Here is a 25,063-nt window from a genome sequence, read left to right as displayed (position 1 = left end):
TCAATACCTGCTCAACATGTTCAAATACTTATGCCTTGGTTCGGGTTACCTCAGTAGAGTCCTAAGAGGCAGAAATTTTAGTGTGGTCACAGTGCTGAAATATCTTTTTTTATATATTATCAAAGGAGAAACAAAGAAATACCAAACAGCCTGGCTATGAAAGAAAACAATCTGAGTCAGTCAATGCACATTGACAGCAATTAGAGGATGCTTAAGACTTCCAACGACACTGCAGAAAACTATGTGCATGGCCAAAAGCATAGTTGTACCTTGATTGGTTTAGTAACTGACCATGTAGGTTGGAATTCAATTAAACAACTCAATATAAAGGAATACATAAGACTATGAAAACTAGGAAAGAACTGATAAAGAGAAGCAATGTCCTTGAAATAGGTTGAGCAGCACAGTGCAGTGGCAGAGCACTAGCCTAGCAAGTGGGAAGCTGTGAGTTCTCCACCAGCCCCGAGGCAAAAGGAAACAGCACAAAATGAGAAAGAACGTATCCAACAGTGGGGCAGTAGATAGGACAAGTCCAAGTACTAGTATACCTCCCTAAAAATATTAGGAGAATTGACAAACCACTTGTAGGGTTAAAGAAAAAAAAATGTAGGTGGAATGCAACACAATAAACAAGATACAATGATGAATATCAGCCCCAGTTCTCAGTGAGAGACCAAGAGAGCAAGCAGAGCTGTGGAAGCAGATGAGAGATGACCCAAGTGCTATGCAGATGTTTACTCTCTCCAAAGGAACTATAAGGCAGCCCAACACTTGGAAGAAAGAATGTGTACCAAAAGACCAAAAGAAGTTATCTTTAAAAGTCTAATTAAAGGGATTTGGATATCAGATAATGAATATGACACTTAGTGAAAATTATGAGTTATAACTTTTCAAATGGTTATATATAACCTTTTTTCTATGCACTTTCTTCTCTGGCCAACAAGAAAATAACATGCAAATTGTGTTTCAAAAATCCCAAGAGGATGAGTACTTCTACTATTTAATGCATTATGAGCATAAAACTGGAAACATGTATATTATTATTTTAACTAGAGTAAATCATAGCAAGAAGAAAGATTTGTGAAAGAGAAAAGTGTGTTTCTTGTGTATGAGAAGGGAATCATTACATTAGCAAAGGTTCTGTGTAATTGATAGCAGTGATGTGTTAAAAGTGAATTGTTCCCCGGCAGTATCACTAGATGTGGAAGGGGTAGTTGGAAAGAGTCTACTCCCATTCCTTATTATGGATAAAGTAGTCCAGTCCTTTATCAATCATATTAGTTGTTTTTTGGCACCTTGACCAAAGTATATTTCATAGACAAAGAAAGGAAGAAATACTTATTTTGGCTGCAGGTTCAGAGGTTTCAGTCCATGACCTCATGGCCCCATACACTCTTAAACAAAACAGTATGATGGTAGTATACAAGCAATATAAAATTTTATGGAAAAACAAAACATTATGTACATCTTAACTAAGAAATAATATTTTTAAAAGAGGGTTATCTTATAATTTCAGATATCTGTAAACATAAATAGTTGATAAATAACAGAATATAATACATCAATGAGATACATAAGAAAGCAATATCAATAACTATATTCATTTAAAAATTAAAACTTAAAAACACCAACGAATGTAACATAAAACATACAGAAGTTTATGTCTACATCTATGTAAAGGTATGCTATTGAAGAATAGAATTATTGAAGAATAGAATACAAATTAGAGATCATATAATGATGATGTCAGCCTATGTAGTCAGTCTATGTAGCCGAAACACCAATTGCTATGGTAAATTCAAAGAGAAAAGATGGAATGGATAAAAAGCAAAATTATATCCTATGAACACAAGTTTGAAGGCAGCCTGGATTGTCTTCAATTAATGAGTCTAAGGCAAGTCAACCAGGCAGAAAAGTTAACCCAGAACCCTCAGCACAGAAATGCCTTATTGAGTAATGGTCTTGGTGGTTAAGAATGTAGAACAAGCTGATAAATCAGGGGCTGACCCACTGGCTTCTTATGTAACTTGGCTCAGTTTTTACAAGTGATTTGGCTTCTTGCTCCTTGATTACTATTTGCTGACATGAAGATAATTCTTACATGTATATTGAGAGGATAAGTGAACTGGCAAGTACGAAGTAATTTGCACACTGTGACCAGTCATCATCTTCCTTTACCTTGTGTTACAATATAAATCTTTCAATTAATTTAAGCAACAGAATCAACAAACCTGGCTAAGGATTTTCATCTTCAAACAGAAGAAAAGGGATGCCTTAAAATTTTGTTGGAACGTTATTTGGATTAAATTGATTTAGAATGGCACATACATGCATCTTGTACATTTATAGTCTGGGTATCGATTTTAAAGAAGAATCCTGGGCTCCCAGAGATCAAGTAATTACATACAGTCATACAGACACAGAATATCAGAATTGGGAACTGAGTCTAAGTCTGTCTGATCATAAAGTAGGTACCAGACACCAGCTTATTTCTCTAAGCTAAGATGGCCTGAGCTGGAAATTGCAGGGAACAATGCAACCTTCTTCACTGGGAATGTAAATCTGGAAATGTCAGTCACTAAAGGATTTCAGGAAACCAACTGGATAAGGCTTGTTCAAACCCTAAGATTACCCCCCCCCCTCAATGAATCAGTAATTCTATCAAGGGGATGCCTTCAGGAATGAATGGTACAAGCAGCTAGCTATGTGTCAAGAACTCAGCACAGGCTACAATTGCTTAAGACTGGGGTGAATTGAAAGAACCATAATACGGTTCATCAAATTTACTCAAAAAGAGTATACTTCAAACCAGGTTGTGGCCTATAATTCCAGATACTCCGAAGGCTGAGGCAGGAGAATGGCAAATTCAAGTCCTCCATGGGCTATAGGATGAACTCAACACCAAGCTAAATAACTTAGTAAAAAAAAAAAAATTGTAAAGGAGAAAGTAGCAGGTGGACTATAGCTCAGTGGGAGCATGCTTTCTCAGTCTGTCTGAGGCTCTGGTGTTACCAGTATATTCACACACATACCTTTGTATATATTTATACAAGTATAATCTCTGTACACATGGATTAAATCCAAAAAGAGATGATATTAAACATATGCCATCTATTTAACAATTCCTATGAATTCCCCACTGTGTTTGACTGTTGTTCATGTATTTCCCCTCTGAGATAATGTAGCATTATTTCTTACAATTTAAGAATTAAGAAACAAGAACAGAGGAGCTAAGTATTTTAAACAATCCTATCCAATCTAACCTTGTAGTCAAATTAAAATATGAACTCAGTTTATCTACCTCTAGGGTCTTCCTCAGACATTACCTATCCTATTTCAATTTTTTAAGTAAAAGGTTTCTTTTATAAAGAAATTATAAATAAAAACTACAACATACCAAAATTATCTAAATGTTAAAAATATGTTTGATAGTGTAATTGTAAAATCCAAGATAGAGCTCAGAATAGATATTCTGTTTAGAAAGTCATTGAGATGTATGGAATACTCTATTTTTACAAGAGACAGAAATAATTATTTACATTACAAATTATAGATGCATTTGTCCAAAGATATTAATTCCGTATTTCTCTTATGAATGTTATTTTTAATAATTTTTCCCATAACTTTTAGAATCATTTGTATGGCTTGTGTGGAGATAGCTCATATTTTAGGAAGAGAAGCCCTAAGCATACCAGGCTTTGTGTCCTTTTCAAGTTCAGATCCTAGTTTGCCTTCTGGCACAGGACTAGCTGGAGAGAAGTGAGATGTGGTGTGAGGGCCAGGGAAGCGGTTCTGGGGAGCTCCCTGGTAGCTGTTTTCTCTGCTGGGCTAAGCATAGACTCCCAGACATACTAATCCCTCATGCTATTTTGTAACTCCTGCCATTGGACCCATGCCTGGTTCCAAGCTGCATGAAGAATGTGAAGTGCTATCAGATAATGTGTATTAATTGTCCTCTTGCCAAGCCTTGTGTCTCTCCTTGTCATATTTATTGGGGAGCCATTTAGCATGTACCTCGGCTGGGTTCAGCTGCTGTACCATGCTGAAGTCACAGTCTTTTTTCTTTTTCTTTTTTTATTTTGTCACATGGAATGAAGAATAGTATTTTATACAGGAAGCTAGCCTTCATCCAAATATTCTGCCTTTTCTAGTTAGAAGGTCAAATAGTGATGGAATCAATACAATTTTTTTTTAACTCAGGATTTTGATCTTAAATGCATGTCTTTCTTCCTTAAGCTCTCCTTCGTATTGACCCTGATTAACTTTGGTAAAACATCACATCAAAGAGTTTTATGGCAAACCACAATAAAGATAATTGTTGTTTGGAGAAAATACAATTGGGAATTTTTTTTTCTTTGTCCTCCTAGCTGCAGTATATTACATTCAGGCTATGGCTTTAAAAATCACTCATAGAGCATTCATGTGACTCAAAAAACTTATCTATCAACCTTTAAAATGTTTCTCATATTTACTGTGCTTAGGAGTAAGCAGAGGTAATAATCTTTCATGAAGAAAAATGTTAGTTCAAGAATTATTATGGTATATATATTAAAATTTTTATTTTATTAACATGATAATCTGTAAGTTAATTTGTTTGCAGTTTCATACACACACATGCACACACACACACACACACACACACACACACACACACACACATCTGTGTGTGTGCATACTTCAAACACTTCTCTGCTCTTATCTCCCTGCCACCTTTTTATCCGATCTTCCTTCCTCTGCACAAATCTGTCTTTCACATTCACGTCTGCCCATGTGACTGTGACCCACCAAGATGAAGCAGCGCCATCTGTGTGATTGTCTTTGGAGCTCTTCCTCGGGGCCCTGTGGGCTCAGCAGAGGGTACACAACTAAAGGAAGTGACTTCCTCTCTCCGCCATCTGTGCAGAGCCACAGTTCAGAGGTGAAAGGAGGGGACTCCAATGCCCCCTGTCCCTTCATGGGGACAGTTATAGGCTGGCCTTGTAACATAAATTTTCATGGTAATTTTTTTCTTTTGATCCCAAACCTCAAATTATTACTTAGTAACAGACTTCCTGGTGCTTTTAGAATGTCTGGATAATTACCAGAGAGTTGCCTTTTACAGTGCTCCAGATAGGTGACTTATATCTCACAGAACAGAAAATAAGGAAAGCTAGGTAGGAATGCTCATTGTTTTCTTATCACGAAAGGTACTATTCTAAACTATGGGGAAATTTGTTCCTAATAATTCCAGAAGTATTACTCCCAATTATAGAATATATATTCCTAATTAGAGTACATATCTTTTATATTACCCTGTGAGGATGTCTTAAATTATGGTCTAGTATTTTCCTTCTTACCTACACAGTTGAATATAAAGATTATATAATAAATCTGTTTCAAGATTTTACCTTACAGAACTGAAGTTTCAGATATTAGCTGGCCTCCCCCTGCCCCCCCCCCCCCGAGAACCTTAGTTTGGTGGAAATGCAGTCTAAACAGGTGTAAGCACAGAAGACTCTCCAAATCAACCTGAGGACCCATTTCCTTTTGTTATGAATGCAAAATGATTGTTTCTTCTGGATGAGCTAGCAGTGGTTTCAAGCTTTAGCTTAGGCTTCAGCTATCTCAGTATTAGAGACAATGATTCACACAGATTCTCACCTCTAAATGTTGTTTTGGCTGTGTTTGAATTTTCCAATTGCATAAAATTGTTAAATTTTAGTCTTAAAAATAATCTTCAGAATTCTCACTATAAACCCTGAGTGTGGCCTTACATATACAATGTGCATGTTTAGCATTCATGGAGTACTATCATGTGGAAGCTGGGCAGACGCACCTAGCATTTCCGACCGAATCTTCACCCTCTGTTCCAGTGCTGGCAGTTCAGTTACATAATAGAACTGGGAAGTATTTTCCAGAACATTCTCTTTTGTTTTAGTCTCAGTATGTATGGTGATGGCATTCTACTTGTTTTTCATTTTGAATATTATACACCCATAAAAAAGGGGCATATGTAAAATAATGTCATGAAATTACATTGGTAGCTACAAATTAAGCTTATAAACGTCATGTATTTTTTTAACATTTATTTTATTATCTTTAATCTTTTTTTCTTATACAGTCCAGTCATTATTCCCTTTCCGGTCAACCCTCTGACAGCTCCTCATCCCATTTCTTGTCCACCAGTCTACAAGAGGATGTTTCCTCCCCCTCCCCCATATGCCCCCCCCCCCGACTCCAGGCCTTCCCACTCCCTGGGGCCTCAATTCTCTCAAGGGTTAGATGCTTCTTCTTTCACTGAGGCCAGACCAGGCAGTCCTCTGCTGTATATGTGTTGTGGGGCCTCATCTCAGCTTAGTGTGTGCTGTCTGGTTGGTGGCTTAGTGACTGAGAGATCACAGAAGTCCAGGTCAGTTGAGATTGCTGGTCTTCCTATGGGGTCACCCTCCTCCTAAACTTCTTCCAGCCTTTCCCTAATTCAGCCACTGTGGTCCCCAACTTCAGTCCATTGGGTGGGTGCAAGAGTCTACATTTGCCTTGGTCAGCTGCTTGTTGGGCCTCAAAATCTAAATACTTTTTTAAGTCTATTTTTTATGAATATAAAGCTTCAGTAAAAAAAAGAAGAAGAAGAAGAAGAAGAAGAAGAAGAAGAAGAAGAAGAAGAAGAAGAAGAAGAAGAAGAAGAAGAAGGAGAAGAAGAGGAGGAGTTAGATGTGTACCAATATCCTATTTAATTCCTGATCCAGGAAAGGGATTGTGATATTTATCTATATATTCAAGAGGACTAGAGGTTTTTAATTTCATTATCCCCAAACACTTAATATTTGTGTATTGCAACGTAATTTTCTATTAAAGTAGTGAATGTTACATTGTATCTTTGTTTTTGATGATATCTTCAATGTTCCTACATGGATTCTGAATTTTGCTGACACAATGGTAGGGACATTGAGTAACAGGAAATGGTCATTTACCAAATTAAAAAAAAAATCCTTCTACGAAATATTTTTATATGGACACTTCTTGTTCTTTTGTTGACCTTCCCTCGCCCTTAAGAAATCATGGAAATTTTAAGCTAACGTTACAAGAACTGAGGACAGAAACAAATCGAAGTTGGAAGTACTTCAGCTTGGCAAATTGACATGCTGTTTTTTTGTCTTTATGTCTTTCAACTTTAACACCCACAATTTATTAAGTGAGACTCCGTGCCAGAGCGGAAGCCGAGAATCCTGTTTGGACACCGTTGAGGAAGGAAGCCAGGACTTTATGGGGCGCCCCCTTCCTCTCAGCCACTGACCAGGAAAGCCATCTTTCCGTATGAAAGCTATTCAATCTGAGAGGTGGGGTGCTTGGGGAAGGAAGACGACCTCTCCCTTGTAAAGTGGAATTGCTGTTTCCCCACCGTGACTTACTCAACCCATTTCCACCAGTGTTTATACGAACACTTGTGTGAATGATTGTGGTGACAGCAATAGTTATTTAAAATATGGCTCAGATTCCTGGCCTTCCAATTTCCCAAGTTATTTGAATTATTAAGCACTACAGTCACAATAGAATGTTTGATAAGCCCAGGCTGAGCTGAGGCTCTTTTAGAGTAGAGTGTGTTTTCTAAATGCCACAAATGTCATCAGCCTGTCCACCACTACAACTCTATACAAAAAGCATAGCTGCCCTCAATCTGAAGACAGAACAAGGAATTCTTTAGTTAGCACCCTTTCAAGGGAGCCAAGGGCTTTCCGAACTGCCGTGGGAAGGATTTGCTTAGATATCAAACAGTCTGGAAATGGCAGGTCGCTAGCATAGTTCATGGAAGTGCTGGGACATGCAGGACAGAGGTCAGAGTGACGTGGTGCTGTCAAAGTTGTGTAGGCCATGTCATTTTGGGACCTCTACCTTAACTTCAGCTAAGATTTGATTTAATTAATTTGAGTTGTTTCAGGGCCAGAGAATCACAGATAGCTGTATCATAAAAATTAGTTGCTTTAGTCATTTCCTTATGATTCTTCAGTCTTCTTGGGGAATGATTTTATACTTAAAAGGAAAACTGTGAAGAAAAGAGAGTTCTCTATCTTCTTCCCATGTTAGCATCTTACATTGCTATGTTGCATTTGCCAGCACCAGAACGTCACCAATAGTAGTATGTTATGCATAAGTAAACTTGGGTCCTCATTTGGATTTTATCTGATCCTTCATTAATATAATTTTTTTTCTCTTCCAGGAACTAGTTCATGGTACTAGATATATTTAACTATTCTAGTCTTTTCTGATTCATAACAGTATTATACTCTGTCATTATTTTCCCCATGACTTAACAACTTTTAGAATTATTGGCAACAAATTTTGGAGAAATCTCATCATATTTGAGTATGTGGAAAAGTTTAGTCACCATAATGGGGGGGGGGGTCCTGTTATTATACCATAATCTGTACCAGTAGGTTTCTGTCAACATACTACTTTAAGCTGATGCATGTTACTTTATCTTCCTATCAGTTATAATTTCACTCTAAATTAAAAGTTGATTAATCTTATAGTTAGTGCCTGAATAATATTTACTTCATGTGTGTTCATATGGTGGTAAAAATTGAGACCACTGTAAAAAATGGAAACAAATTACCGAGTCATGTCAGAAGATATAAACTGAGTTGTAAAATCCATTTTTGCAGAGGCTAAAAAAAAAAAAAATTAAATACCTTTCCAACTTAGTCAAAGTTAGTTTTGGTTTTGCTATTGAAAACACACAACTCATAGTACTAATATATACTTCACTTTTTATTCCTTACAGATTAGAGATGGACAACCAAATTGTTACGTGTTGAAGAATAAAGATTTAGAGCAAGCTTTTAAAGGGCTTATTTACTTAGAGTTGGACCTCATATATAATCCGGTAAGTGCCCTCCGGATATGCCTCCCAGCTTCTCAGTACCTGAAACACATGGTTCCCAGCCTGTTCAGACTCAGATCAGTGTCAAAGATTTCAGGATTGAAGCTTGAGAATGGGTGGGCTGACTGTGTTTAAAACTCAGTCGTAAAATCCATGCTGAATGTTCTAGGTTTCAAACAGTTGAGCCAGCAGGATTGATGAGGCTTAAATTCACAATAGTCTAAATGTCAAGGGAATAATTAAAAATAAAGGAAAGGATAGTCTTTGCATATCTATAGGTTCATATATACTTTGTATATCTATATGTCATCTACAGAATACATAAAGAGATGATACATTGTACAAAAATGTAATCCATTCTAGAAACAAAGTTTATGTCACATATAACCTATATATAATATATAGTGTATCTGTTTGTTCTATGATAGGCAAGCTGTGTAGTCTCTAAAACAATGTATAGCATAGCTTTCATCTCTCTCTCTCTCTCTCTCTCTCTCTCTCTCTCTCTCTATATATATATATATATATATATATTTTTTTTTTTTTTTTTTTTAATTCTCACTAGTGCTGTAATTGGGGTCAAGTCATCAATATGAGTGTGTTCTTCCTCTTCTGCTCAAGTGGACCATCTGTACAGTTTGCAGGAGAGGTGACCTCTCCCAATCTATTGCTTTCCTCTGGGAAGCACTTGTGTATAGATTATGTGGAGATGATGCTATTCAGTCAAGACATAAGTGCTGTCTCAGGTGGAAAACATGTTTGTTCACGGACACAGTGGAAGTACATTTGTGTTTCATTTTTTGAAGGTTACCCTCCCTCTGCTGGTTTGAACACATCAGTAAATTCCCCTGGGGCTTAGTTTTCCCCTTGTAAAGGAGCTACCATGGCCCATTTGTGTGCTCTCTCAGGTCACTGGAGGTAATGGGACTGTCTGTGGAAATGTTTTTATGGACTGAGAACTGCCCTTCTTCTTCGTGGTACAATTGCCAAGTTTAGTTCAAAAATGAGAGAAGACTTGTTTATCATTTAGATTAGCATGGATATGTAGGAAGTTCTGTGTTGGTCCTAGTTTGAATACTTCAGAGGATTTAGCCAAGTGGTGACAAGACCATCCGTGCATGGTCCAGCCTGGCTTACCAGGGACTGTATGGCCCCAAGACTCAGGAAACTACCCAAGAATGACAGACCTAACACTTTCTGGTCCATGGCCATTACCTGTGGGTTATAAGGTCTCATTTTCTGTGATCTTTTCTCAGCTACACAGAGAACGAAGTCTGTGAATGCTGCCCTTGTAACAACCATGTTTTTCTAGGTGAAAGCAAGTATCAGGACCTTCACTCCAAGAGAAAAACGCTTTGTGGAAGACAGCCGCAAGCTGTCCAAAAAGGTAGGTGGCACCCACCAACTGGCCTTTAAGTAACTTCATCAGCCAGTGTTTAAGTACTTCTTAGTTGTTGCTGGCTTCTATTTCATTTTTCCTCTCCTCTCTCACTCCTTTCTCATCTGGACTGCTCATCTTTCCACTTCTTTCTCTTGTCTTTTCTCTCAAAATGGGCCAGGTCAACTAGGAGTGGCTTATTCTGCATTCTTGAGAGGAAGGGTGTGTGTGTGAGCCCTGCAGTATGCCAAACAGTTCTTTAAAGAGACACCCTCAATGCCTTTGTCCCTTTCAGTGGTAGCATTTCTCTTTCTCCCCTTCACAGATGAGGACGAATGCTTTCTGCTCATTCACTGGATGAAGGGGTTCCTCAGTGGTCTAAAGAAGCTTCTAGCCTCAGATTCCCCTAGGGCTGAGTTTCCTCTCCGGGTTTAAATTTAGGGTGTGCTTGCATCTTACCCCATTTGGAATTAGCTGTCTCTCTTTCTGCTCATTGTCTGGAATTCTTCTCTTATCAGTTTAACAAAAAGTAAAGATCCAGAACTAGGGGGAGGATCATCACATTAAAACTGAGGAGGTTGGGGGAAGGGGTGAACCCTAAACCAAAAAAAAACCCATGACCTCTGCATTTCTTTCTTCTGAGCCCCTCCCTGTCCTCTTTAGATACAGGCCAGGATTTCAGCCAGTACCCATTGTTCCTCTTCAGTTGTGTAACAAAGAACAAAGTGTCCCCCCTCTAAAAATGTTTATTACTTCCACAGCTTCCTCTCTGAGCAGCTGTGCATGACACAAAGCAGTTAAATATAAAGCCATCTTCTCTTCCTCCTGTTTCCCATGAACATGAACGTCTGGGCACCTTGTTGGGGAAGGGACTTAGAGGCTTTTGGAGGAAAGGTTCTGAATGTTTTGGTTTTGGTACCACAGTCATTTGAGTGCAATAGTCATTGTGTGTAATCCGAGTCTATGTCCTCATTTTTATTATTATTATTATTATTTTTGTCTTTTGCTCTGTTTACTTGAAAGTTAAAACCTAAGTGGAGGTAGGCAGGGTGACAGCTTTGCAAGCAAATCAAAATACTGTGCCTCCCAGTGGGAGAAAAGACATTTCCTTTACAAAACAATGTGACTGCTGGGGTGGCTTTGGCTCTGAGAATAGAGGGGAGATCTGGGACTAAACTCCCTGGGTGTGTCAGGACCCTCCTCCAGTGCTGCACAACCCTGGGTTACCCTAGGTTACAGAGTTGAGATTTTTACTTTTGAAACAAATATTTAAAAGCATCTACTGTAAGATAGATAGGCAGTTCTCTAAAGACATGAATTCTCATAACCACCTCTAAGGTTAAAGACAGTGCCAGCCCTACTTTGGGAGAAAGCTTGAAAAGTGTGCTGAAGACGATGGAGTTGGGAAATGGGGGTGGGGTGGGGTGTCTGGATTCCAGTGCTACAACTACACTTTTTGGACTAGCACAGAGATGATGCTAGGCAGGTCCTACTGGTGGTCTTTCCATCTGCATCCATATTAAATAACGACTTGGCACTCATTCCAATTCTGTCTCTGTTTTATTCTATTTTGCTCTGTCTCTATACCTCCCCCCCCCTCTCTCTCTCTCTCTCTCTCTCTCTCTCTCTCTCTTTATATATATATATATATATATATATATATATACTGTACATAATACAATTTGAACAGCTTCAGCAGCTGATCTTAGGGAATATCCAGAGCACATGTAAATCTAACTGTCTGTTTTTCCATCTCTTTTTAAAAAAAACAAACAAACAGATATTATCAAGAGATGTAGACCGTGTAAAAAGACTCACTTTGGCAATATGGAACACAGTACAATTCTTCAAAAGCTGCTTCCAATGGGAGTCCACATTAAGAAGTACAATAGCATTTGTGGTAAGATTTATTTTTAATGTTCACATTATTTTCTATCTATTTACATGCATTCATCTCTGTATAATGTTACATATGAGATTAGCCTTTCTAAGACTGACTCTGAGTAAAGGTGACCCATAAGAATTCTTTTAAATTATTCAAAAGCGATCCATATAGTATTTCTTGCTGAGCTTAAAAGAGCCAATATGTATACGTTTCTGTGGTGCTATTGAAGCATATTTATATAGTCTTTACCTGGCCATTAATAGTTTTCAAAATGGCAGCTGGAAACAGTATGACTAAATTACAACTGAATGGTTCTACTTTAGTTTGTCAGCAAATTATTTGAAAATTCAATATTAAAAATATGTATACACACCAAGCTTTAGATACAATAAATCATGGCAAATTAAAATGGGGCTCAACATAATTGAGAAATACTTGCCAGAACATTGTCCCATTCTCATGAGCATAACAATATCATAGTGTTAAAGAGCTGCAAGAGATTGTTGAGTTGATCACTGAGAGTCCATGAGTCCTTGAAGAACATCCTCATTTGCACCATAGCATTCCTTGGCATCTCTGGCATGTTCTCTCTCATTTGTAAAGGGACTGGTCCTTAAGCAGATTGATAATGTCCACTATGGGGGGAGATTAACATTCCAGATTCCTTTTATGTGTTTTGTATCTGGTATTAATGGTGAATTTCTATACAGTTTCTATACAGTTATATAAAAGATTGCAATATAGTTCTAGACTATATAGATCATGATCCATAGCATGTCAGATTTCTCCTGTCTCATGCTGAAAATATACCCTCAATATTTTCTTTTGCCTTGCATTGCATTTTCAACCTTAATTTACATGATGTGTATATTACATAAATATATATATATATATGAGATAATATAACATAATGGTCTCATATATAATATCTTGTATTCATATATAAATACATGTGTATTATTTATATATGAATACAAGATATTAGTGCTTCATTGTGATCTCAAAGTTATTTTCACATATTTTATAGAACCAATATGTCAACTCCATGAGAGACTTTTCTTTGACAGTGGGTACCATTTTGATTGGATTATTTTCATTGTGCATCACTTCAGGACATCTATGTGTCTGTCATTGTCCTGACATTTATTTAGCCATCTCCCTGTCTTACACCCTATTCAGCTGGTGGCTTCATATATCAGGCTCCTCTTCCACCTCCCCAGATCCACTTCCTACCCAGATTCCCTTTCAAAACTTTCCATGGACTGTTGTGTACAATTCTGGCCCTCAGAGGAAAGTGAACACAGTTGGTGGCTGCTTCCAGCCAGCACTCTGGCCAGCCGTGTGAGGAGTAGAGGATTTCCCTCCCCCCCCCCTCCTTTTTTTTTTTTCAACTGAGTTTTGGCTCTGAGACTTTAGAAAAACAGATCTGTTGCCCTGGATTCAGCAAGGGGATGACAGAGATGATTAATGGGCTGCCGGGCTGATCTGAAGAAAGATTCAAACAAATGAAGGGAAATAGGTTGTCCGGTAAAAAGGACTTCTGGACAGGAAGGGAGCCTTGACAGGGGGCCTCTCCTCCACTGCCTCTGCCTTGGCTGAGTCCTCTCTGCTGGGCACCACCTCAGAGAAGAACCTTCACCAAACTGTTAGAAAGAAACCGTGACAATGTTCCTTGGTAGCAGACAATGACAAAGAAACCGTGACAATGTTCCTTGGGCTCCCAGACAGACAGACAAGAGAACCATCCTCTCCTCCCTGATTTATTGTAGCCTAATGTACAAGAATACCTGGGCTTATGAGATTGTGACAAGCTCTGCTGTTTGCATGAAAGGCATATTTACTTTAATACGTCACTGGAAAAAGATCGGGTTTAGCCACAAACACTGTAGAGTTAACTTGTACCCATGTACTCGAACATCACAGATTCAACCAGGCACAACTAAATATTCTTAAAAATTCCATCCACACTAAACAAGTACAGACATTTCTCTTGTCTTTACATCTCATATAAAGCAGTATTGCAACTATCTATATTTGTTTTTCATTTTATTTTATGTTATAAGCAATTTAGAATGTTTTTAAAGAATAGAATAATGTGTGCACACACTCATGCGTGCACGCGCGCGCACACACACACACACACCACAAACTTGCGCACGTACCTGCGTGTGCGTGTGTGTGTGCATTTGCCCTACTTCTGTTTTTTGTTGTTAAAATTACATCATGAGAAAAAAATGACATCATGAGCAGTTAAGCTCTTTTTTGATGGGGCATGTTTTATTTATAATGTAGTCTATGGGCTTGTTAGTTGTCCATATGTATATGTTGTAGTCCAGATGATGGGACTGGATATACATTACTTGAGAATCTGTGGTGATTGGGTGTCTACGGGGGTGTGTGTATCTTGGACCTAAACCCTAAGTGAAATGAACAATTACTGTATATACAAACTGTATTACTTATCTTGAGTGTACTGTTCTGAAATGCATTTAGACACATTTTGCTTTGAATTTGAAACTCCCAAGTACAAATGTTTATACCATATGCATAGTGCTTAGCCATGGTGGGGCTCAGAGACACCAAGACACTGCAAGGAAGATAGTTTCTGCCCCAAAGCTGATGGAATGGTTTCTGCTACTATAGGCTGTCATTGGAATTATCCCGGTAGAGTTTCAGCTCTTTAAAATACAGGACTATATTGTAATATATTTAAAGAACAGAATAATGGGTGCACACACACACACTTCTGTGCATGTGTGTATATGTGTGTATGTGTGTATGTGTGTGTGTGTGTGTGTGTGTGTGTGTGTGCATTTGCCCTACTTCTGTTTTTTGTTGTTAAAATTACATCATGAGAAAAAATGACATCATGAGCAGTTGAACTCTTTTTGACGGGGGCATGTTTTATTTATAATGTAGTCTACAAGCTTGTTAACTGCCCATAGAATTCTATTGGAACTACACACATAGGGGCTGCTACTGGGTATGTTGGATATGTAGAACTCTGTCACAGATTTTTCTATCTGCAGAATCTTACCTCCTCATCTAAGTTAAGCCAGAGAGATGCAAGTAGGCTGAGAGAAGGGAGCTCAGCATCTTTTCTGACTGGCCTTCCTCACAAGGATGATGTGCATATCAGCACTGGTACCCATTAATGGTGCTTGGGTTGTCAAATCTGGGCAGAGTGCTGCCGCTTATTATTCATTGACTTGTTATCCCCTTCGTGTTCCACCCACTGGCTTGGATGTTACAGGGCAGAACAGCTTCGTGGGTGTCTGAAGTACTGGTCGAGAACTTACTCTGCAACAACTGATTCTGCTTGAAAAGCCCTTATGTTCTACTGGAAATGAGGATAAGAGATATAGTTTGGGGCTACTAGAGGGATGAAAAGAATAATTTTGGTCAGCCTAAACATGATAGGACTGATGTATCCTGTTTAGTACAGGCTGACTATTAATGTTAAGACCTCAGGGAAACAAGCCATATATTTTCCTGGAATAGCTGTGAGTATGTCTGCATAGATCATCCCCTGTCGGAAGCTTCAGTTTACAATTAAACCGGCTTCTAAAGATCTAAGTCCAGGGAGTCTGGTTAGAAGTAGATAGGCAGACATGGAAGAATTTATCATGTTAGATTATCTAAGCATAAAACTGATGTAGTGTAGAACTTACCCCTTGATTCCTGTGTGGGTGGCTACATCCTCAATACTAAGGGATGAATGCTGCCTTGAGCAATTTACTGGTACCTGCTATGTTAATATTGCTATATGTTGTTGAATTTGTCATTCCAAAATTTTAAATCAGAGAAGTGGCCATCAGTTTGAGAGAGGTGACATGGAAATTATAGTTGGAAGGAAGGGATGTGAGCAAGAAGGAATTCAGAGAAGAAACAAAACAGGGAAGGGGAAGTGATGTCACTATATTTTAATTTAAAGTATATTTGGCACAAAATTTTAATTACAATATCAAGAACAAAGAAAGTGCAATAGAATATATTTTGTAAATGTTGAATTTTCATTTTATTGGGAATAGCTGAAACATTCCACATCACCTTTCTTGCCTCGGTGTGTTTTGTTAGGCAGAGTATTTCAAACAAAGCTCATATTCTGTCCTTCGAGATTTGTTTTCTTCTTCGTTAAAGTTTGCTAAATATTTTGGTTCATTGCTCTCTCCAGGCCTTAAATATATTATTTATGTTAAATTAACTATATAGTTTCCCCTCTTGAACAAGTCTCATTCTTGACTTTCTCAGTTGAAAGCCAATATAAGGTACTAAGTTACTGACAGAGAAAAAATGGGCCAGACATATTAGATAGGAGTAAGTACATCTGTCTGCACACTGCTCTCTGAATATATATATATATATATGGAATTTATCCATGTGTGCATGGTTAGACCCACACTTCCATGGACTCTGGGGATACTAAGAGCTCAGGTTCCTGCTTTACTCACTGGGTGTAGTAATCCAAGCATTGCTCCCATCTTAACTCAGTGAGTACTTAAAAAGCCTGCAGCTGCAGCTGCAAAGCTGCGCTCTCCTTTTCACACGTGAAAAACGTAAGCCTATGGAGTAGAATGTTGACATATGTGTGCTCTTAAGGGGGCAAAGAAGGGATGGAAACTCAGATCAGCTGGGATTCAAGAGGGCCTGCTTCATTCCAGGGCTCCATGCTGCTTACCACTGGTGCTCATGATTCAGTGCCACTGCTGTCCTTTGGTTTAGAGTCTTCCTCTAGAAGCAAGCTTCCTGGCTAGCTCAGAAATGCACTGACCTTGTGTGCATGGTGGAAATACTTCTTCCAAGGTGCTAAGAGACACATACTTACCTGAATGGGCTGGATCTCCATCAGCCACTTTGTTCAGAGTGAGTGATGAGGATGAAAATAGGTAAGATAAAAATGTTTATGAGATAAAATTAAATAATATTAAAAAATACCACTGGAAAACAGTTCCAACCATGGGATTATGTGACCTGCTTCAATGTTGAAACCCGTTTCCACTTTGAAACCCATGTCCATGACCTAAGAAGTACTAGCTCTTTGTTAATCCCTGGTTGGAGTGTTATCTCTCCTACTTTGGGAGGAAAATCTTAGATGATACACAGGTATTTTCAGAGCAAATATGAGGGAGGGCTGGATAAAACTAATAGATTATGAATTGAATTTGTAATTTTCAGGTTTTCTGTAAGGTTTTAAGACATTTTGCAAGGGTGTAGAGTAAGTTACACACGTTCAGATTATCTTAATATAACCAGTAAATATGCAGGCATTTCTGGTAATGACTCCCCACCCATAATGTCTCTATGGTCTATGGTGGTACATCATTTGATAATGGATTAACTCACAAAAATAGTTTTGCATTGTGATATGCAGAATACTGTAGACTCAATTGTGTGTGTGTGTGTATGTGCGTGTGTTTGCTTTTTTGTTGCTTTTCTGGATCGATTTATACATTATCTCAGGACTCTCTTAAAGAAGCAAGTTATCACATAAATACATTTTTCATGGAATGAAATAGCATTTACTAAGAGATGGTCTAATCACAAGGCAACTTTAAGTAACAAAGATATCATGGTGCTTTTAAAAGTTTGGTTGCCTTTCTGGCATTTTGTCTTTCCACCAATCTTTCAGAAAGACACCTACTGTATTGAGAGAGGCTAGTATCCCTGGGCATTGATGGATTCCTAGTTTTATTAAATTTTTTCTTTAGACATTTGCTGTTAAAAAAGTAATCTAAATCTACCATATATCAATGGACATCTTCATAAAGCTATGACTTTAACATCTGTGACTTTTTCTTCCAAACTTTTGAGTGTAAGAAAATGAAGAATTTTTTTAAGTTGACAGGGCTTGTAATATGATATATAATTTAAGTGATCAATCAACACCTCAAATAAGGTTCAACATACAACTCTCTATTTCTTCATCATAGGCTGTATTTCACATTTATAGAATCCTTTGCAATTTGAGATCCTACCATACTAAGAAGTATAAACTAATTATACTTTGAACTTAAACACAATATTAATAATAAGGCTAGCCATCCCAACATAAAACAATGTAACACACACATACACTCACACCCACACACTCACACACCCACATCCACACACCCACCCACATCCACACACAAAACAACCCAGCACAAACCATGTGAAGGCAAAGAGGTTTCCATTGGTTTGTAGTTGGGGGCACTACTGTCCATCATACTGCCGGATTCAAGGTGCCAGGAGGTTAAAGAGGTAGTTGATCATCTGGCCTCTGCATCTGTCTGACCAGAAGCAGAAAGGGATGAGTGTTGGCCCTTAGCTTACTACCTCTGTTTTTATTCAGACAAAGATGATATACAGCCCGTGGAATGGTCTTATCTGTAGTCATGTCTAGTCTTCTTAGTGAACTCACTTTGCCACCTCCCCCAACCAGAAATGCTCAGAAACTTGTCTCCATGGCTGTTTAGACCCTGTTAGTTTAGCAATCATTATTGACTATCGCAGTGACCATGATTCCTCTGGGGCATTGAGATTTATCTTGAGTGAATAGTAGGTACAGTTCCCGTTTTGCTTCAGATGTCGGGCTCCTTACATGGTACCATTCAGATGGCTTTTTGACAATTTGGATATGGGTTCCCAGTATCTGAAACATTTAGCTATTTTGCTAAGCAAAATCACTAGCTTATTTGTAGCCAGCTATACCCTTTTGGTGGCAGTCTCCATACCTACTGGCAGCCATCACTATTCAGGTGGTCCATATCTATTGCCCTTTGAGTTTAAAGATGAACAATTGTTATGAGGAAATGAAAATAAACATAAAAGTTTGAGACATTTTAATTGTATGTAACAACATAATATGCATCTATATGATATAAAGTTTATAGTTTTTGCCATATCAGTTGTTTTAATAGTGACACAATGACTTGTCACACCTTTAGCATGGAAGACTGCCTAGGATGCTTTCCAAAAACATTTTAAAGATTTTTTTTCTCCAACAATTTTCTTAAAAGAAGAACAATTCATCATTGCACTTCATGATTATAATTTTTACAACATAATTGCACCTTCTATTGACAACTTCTCAGGCATTAACTAATTATGCCATTTAATAAAATTATAGTAATTGCATTTAAAAGATTATCCATGGAAGATGTAAAAGGACACTATTAGCTATTTTAGCATATTTTCATGTTTATGTTTTCAAACTTATAATTGAATTGTGCTACCAGACAGAACCATACAGTATATGGGTTGAAGTCACTTGGTATTTTAGAGCATGCTAATTTTGACTCATAAGCACCAGGTCTTTATTATCTAATCCTAGAGCAGGACACACTACTATGTTCACACAGTCATGCTAGACAGCAAGAGAATAATAAACTCCGTTCATGAGATTTTTGCACTAACCTCTACATTAGACCTCTGCAATACCTTTAACTGTTCTGATTGTTCTCTTGTGGTGAACTTTGAGCAGCTGTTTCTCTTTGAAGTAGAGGATAGCATCAGCGGTATATACAAGGACAAGGTGTGTGTGTGTGTGTGTGTGTGTGTGTGTGTGTGTGTATACATGTGGGGGTGACATGCACATGTGCGCGTTTGCGTATGCACACACACACACACACACACCCTCCTCTGAGCTTTGTATTTGAAGCCTTGCATCTTGCAGATCCCACTGAGCTCATACTACTTGTCTAGTCTTCAGGAATATGCTCTTTGAGCTTGAGTGTGGTTCTCATGTTAGAACCTTAAGCCTTAAGTAAAGATAAGGTGCTAACAGCCATATGACCCTTTTGTGTAGCTAATAATTAACTGTCCTCTTGACCATCATCCCCCCCTTTGCCATTATACCTCCTCCCCTTCCCATTACTGCTGATGGTCCAGTGAGTTTACTATAGTTACATACTGAGAAGCAAAAACGTACTTCTCATACTACATAGTCATCGGTTCAACAAAAGCCCCTCCCCTATTTTCCTTATCTTCCTGTGTGTCTCTTCTTCCTTACCTTTCCATATACTCTTCCTTTCCTGCCTTCCTGCTTCACCCTCACACCCTACCTCACTCCTCTGTTTCTTACTTTCTATTCCTATTGATGTGATAAAATACGCCTTAACAGATGCAGCAGATGGAAGGGTTCCTACTGACTCACAGTTGAAGGGTGCAGACCATTCTAGCATGGAAGTCAAGACATCAGGATCCTAAAGCAGTCACCTCATATCCCCAGTCAAAACAACAACAGCAACAACAACACGTTCAGCAGTGAATTCCTGTGCCCAGTTCTCTTTCTCACTTTTATAGATCAATATTCCACCAAGGGAATGGTGCTACCCACAGTGGATAGTTCTTCCCACTTCAATTAATACAATTAAAATAATCCTCCTAAGGCATACTCAAGGCCCAACTCCCAGGTGATTTTAGATTCAAGTTGGCAACCCTAAACCTCACACTTTGCCTTGCTGCTTGTATTCCTGTACCTTCCTTCTTCCCTGTATTTGAAAGCAAAAGGTACCGTTTTGACTATGACAATATTTAATGAAAAAGAATCTTTGAGAACCAATTTGGCTAAGAAGCATAGAACAATTTTTTTTAATGAGATGAGTCATGTGTAATGGTAGATGTTATTGCAAATACTAACGGGTATCAATGTTCTTGCAAAAGCCTTATTTACAGTGTTTCATTGTGGACTGTATGTTTTGAAGTAACAAATGCCAAGATCCATAGTGATCAGTTATTTCTCCACCGGTGAAATGCCAGATTAGATTATATTAAAGGCAGGTTTATTGGGACACTGCTCTCAGGTGAGTTCACTAGTCCCAAGAACCATGGCTAGGGTAGTTGCCATAGGGATCAAGGGGGTGGGAGAGAGGAAAAGTGCACATGCAGAGAAAGAAGAAAAGGGGTAAACAACAGAGAGAAAGAGAGAGAGAGAGAGAGAGAGAGAGAGAGAGAGAGAGAGAGAGAGAGAGATTGATTGAACACAAAATCGTCTGGATTATTTAGGGAAGCACCTATGGGAGAAGGGCAGCCTAGCCCCTGGAATGGAAAATTCAAGGGTAGGGGCAGGGTATGACAGATAGAGACTAAGGGATGCTGGGAGAAGCTATAGGCCAGGTCTGCTTTTACATGTAAAATATTACCTCAGTCCCTTGTCCCAAGGTCCAAAACCAAACACATGGTTTGTCCTATATTGAATGTTCAAAAGCTAACTGTTTCCACAGACTCAATAATATGCCTATAACCACCAAATCCCAAAGAATGAACTACCACCCACAAGGCTATGGTATCTTTTTTCATACTTACCTAGCTAAAGTTCTTCACATCAAAAGCAGGACACACATGTGTTTGCTACATTAAGGAATTATGCAGAATGACTGTATGCATCGTTATGGTAGGTCATGCTTCACAATGCCAAAGGTCTAGTCTTAAGTTCTTACTGCTGGTCACAGTGCTGGGTACACAGTAGGCATCTAAACCTTGCTTTCTGGAAGAAAGCTAGGATCCCTGGAAACCATCTGTGATGTCCCTTTAATCCAGTTTCTCCTCTGCAACTTCTGTGGTACAGAAAACCTGTGACTATCTGACAACTCTATTGTCATCTTGTCTGATGTACTTTTTTTTTTTTTCTGACCCTGCCTGTCCAGGGTAGTGCTAATTAGCAGCAAAATGGCCAAAAGGCAGCCTGCCATGGGGGCGTGGGGGGGGGGAGGTGGGGAGGGGGGAGGGAGGCTGGGTAAGGGAGGGAGGCAGGTCTTTAACTGGGAAGATAGTCCTTGAATCTTGTGGTATTTATTTATTCATTTACTTATTTTTAAAGAGCAAGCGTTTTCTTCCTCCTCTCCATCTGTTTCTTTAATGTGACACCTGGATGTGTAAACATTTGGAATGGTGCAAAAATGGAAAAGGATATCTAGAAATAGAGAGAGGGAAGGGAGTGGAGGAAAATAGCCACAACCATTCCCTGCATAGGTTTTGACCTGTTGAAGAACAGTGCCCAGTGCTTATATTTCTGGCTAATTTGATATTGCCTTTCTGTTGCAGTCTGAGCTTTGTTATTTGTTTCTAAGCTGTCATTTTTATTAGTCTCTCTGGCTGATCTTTTGGGGCTCCCGGCATCAGGTGGCATGTGCTCTCATTGTCTGGCTGGGCTCAGCAAACGGAAGGCCTTTCATGGCTGTGCGATGTGGGCGTGCTAGTCTGGGTAGCCTGTAATTAGACCCACCACAGGTGACAGTTACAAGAGAGCCCAGCAATCATTCTCGCTGCCTGATCTGATGTTTATGGAGAGCAACCTGCTTTGCGGTCTGGTTAGGGTTTTACTGCTGGGTTGCACTTCTGCCATTTGATTTATGCCCTTGCACGGTGTGTTTGGCTACCTCTCCCTAGATCTTGAGGTTATGTCATTAGCTTTTTAAAAGAACAGATCTTTGTGTGGTGTGTGTGTGTGTGTGTGTGTTTCACTGGCCTAACAGTTCATATCTCACTTATGAGAAAATACATATAAATACGTGAGAAAAATCCTAATCAAGTCCAATGTATAGTCTTCTTAGCCATTTTTTTCCCAGGGCTTATGCACTGTATCATTTTCCTGGAATTTTCAAACACCTTCAGTTCAGAATGAGTTTTCTATTTCAACCTAATTTTCTTAAAAATTCCGTATTTGCTAAGTGTCACGAAGGGTTCATTCTTATCAAAGAAATAAAGGGAGAAAAAAAAAAAAGACAACAAGGTGGACACATCCTGACACAACCAGGACTGAACGAGACACCCAGGGCTGCTGTTTGCATCTGGAAAAAAAATATGGAGCTGAATAACAGGAAAGCTGGAGGGATGTTTGTGTTGCACAGAGGGGTCGCAACAAGGCCTCCCTTAGACTTTCCAGAGACAGTATAACTGTTTACTCCCCAACCCCTGAAACTTCAGCCCTACACCATTTTTACAAAGTGTGACTTTTATTGGCTTTTGCTTTGTTATTATGGTTTTTCGTTCCTGTGGATGAATTGCATCTACACAGCAGCCACAGATTCTGAAGTTTTTGACAACATAACATTTTCCCCGCAAACATCCTATTGGCAACGAGTTTGTCAGTCCGTGGAGTTGCTCCTAGGAAAGACAATGCTCCTAGGAACATAAATCTGAACCATGGCTTGTGTGCATTTGGCTGACCCCCTGGTAAGGCCAGTGGATCTCTACCATAACATGAGTGTGGCTATGAAGATGGCGAGGGTGATGGCAGTCAATACAGTAGCCTGGATCCTTGTGTTTCAAAGGGATCGGCCTTAAAAACCTGTTCTTCAATCATTGATCTATGATAGTGATTTCTGAAAAATACTTTAGAATGTCTTCTATTTTTAAAGCAGCAGAATACTAAATCTGTGTTTGCTAATAGCAGTATTGCCCTGAATGGATCTAGGTACAGCACTCAAAAATGTTTTGTAAACTATTCCCAAACATGAGCTGTTTTTTTCTGGGAAACAAATATAGCCTCTCTTTGTAAGCAAACTTCTATATGCAGTCTACCACCCCCTATTCTATTTTGCAAGATAGGAGGATAAAACATATGTTCTGTTGTTTAAAAGTAGCTGCTGAAGTTCTCGCTCACCAAGTCTTTGCTAGGATGTTTAACTTTGCATTTTATTGTGGTTTTATTGTGGTTTTATCGTGGTTTTTAAAACATTTTCAAAGATGTATGTGCTACCAAAGTACACTATTTATTTATGGTCATTTAACTACAATCCCCTCCACATAAGCACAGAAAGAGTCAAGTTGGAGGAAATGGGAAATAAAATAAAGAAGAATGAACCAATAGCTTGATGCTTGTCTGCATTGCCTAGAGTCCTGCAGGTGGCGACAGAAACCCACAAATGAGGAAAATCCCAAGGTACTTTTCTGACTACGTGAGGATTTTAATTCCAGCAATTTATTTTTAATTTGATACAATAATCTGTAAACAGAAATTATTACATCCACTTAAAAAATTTAATTTCCATGTTGTGTAATTTTCTGCTCTGTTTTTGTAATCATTTTCTCTCACATTATATAGCCTGTTTATCTCCATGAAGAAGGGATAAAATCTAGATTATTGTCAGGTTAGGCCAGATCTCTGTGTCAATTAGATACCTCCCACAATGGTATTGTGTTTTATTCTTACATAACTTGTAGGTAAAGTTACAGACTATTGGTTGCTTGGAAATTTTTCTGGGTCTGTGACTGTGTGTATATACGCATACAAAGACACACATTCAAGCTATAATATTATACCCAGTGGCATCAAAAGGCCTTGTCTTTCTTGGCGACTTAAGGTTAGCGTTAATGTGCTCAGAATCATGTATTTTTTAAAAACGATATTATCCAATGCTAAAAACACAGCATTAAACAATTGTCCTCAATTTGAAAATGCATAGCAGATATGGTAACATTTCTGTTGGTTTCATTGTTTCTTTTTGGACATTAGGAAATTTAAAGGCAAAGTTAATGACTTAAAGAGTTGAGATTTCTTTCTCTAATGCTACTTAAGGTTCAAAAGTTCTTAAACTGCAATTTTTGTAAGGACATGTATTCATTTGCAATTTTTTTAGGTTTCAGCTTGAACACACTGACTCTAGAGTGATTCGCTTAAGCACACAGCTAATTTCGGTTCTCCTATTTTCTTTTAGCCTCATTTTTTAAAAAAAGCCTTGCAGTGCACATTTTCTAAGGGAACTGCCATGATTCTAAGGAAATGTAATTATTTTGGTTTAAGTGCTTTAGGCTTTAGAAGTTGAGTGTCATCAGTGGACAACTGTGACGGTCCTGGGGAAATTATCTCAATTTCTGTCATTGTCTTTCTAGTGAACTGTCTGCTAAGTCATATGATAAAGTTCAAAATCCAGTAAGATCTTGTCTACTATTTTTTTAGATCCAGACCATCTTGTAGTAGAAAATAGGGAGAAAAGGCGAGAGAGAGAGAGAGAGAGAGAGA

At 38.5% G+C, this 25,063-nt stretch overlaps 1 protein-coding gene across 2 annotated transcripts in view; it reads left to right on the top strand.

The window, feature by feature from the left end:
* Mctp2 (multiple C2 and transmembrane domain containing 2) overlaps window positions 1-25,063 on the top strand; it is a 221,499-nt gene that overhangs the window by 131,484 nt on the left and 64,952 nt on the right. For both annotated transcript variants that reach the window (XM_021210215.2, XM_029532890.1), the window contains 3 exons: window positions 8,759-8,860; window positions 10,170-10,244; window positions 12,016-12,135. In XM_021210215.2, the coding sequence (XP_021065874.1) occupies window positions 8,759-8,860; window positions 10,170-10,244; window positions 12,016-12,135 (297 nt within the window). The remainder of the gene's footprint in view (window positions 1-8,758; window positions 8,861-10,169; window positions 10,245-12,015; window positions 12,136-25,063) is intronic.

The sequence above is a fragment of the Mus pahari genome, chromosome 1, assembly GCF_900095145.1.
Source record: "Mus pahari chromosome 1, PAHARI_EIJ_v1.1, whole genome shotgun sequence".
Taxonomy (NCBI): Eukaryota; Metazoa; Chordata; class Mammalia; order Rodentia; family Muridae; genus Mus; species Mus pahari.
The sequence above is the reverse complement of the archived record's forward strand: the minus strand, read 5'-3'. Positions and strand labels throughout refer to the sequence as shown.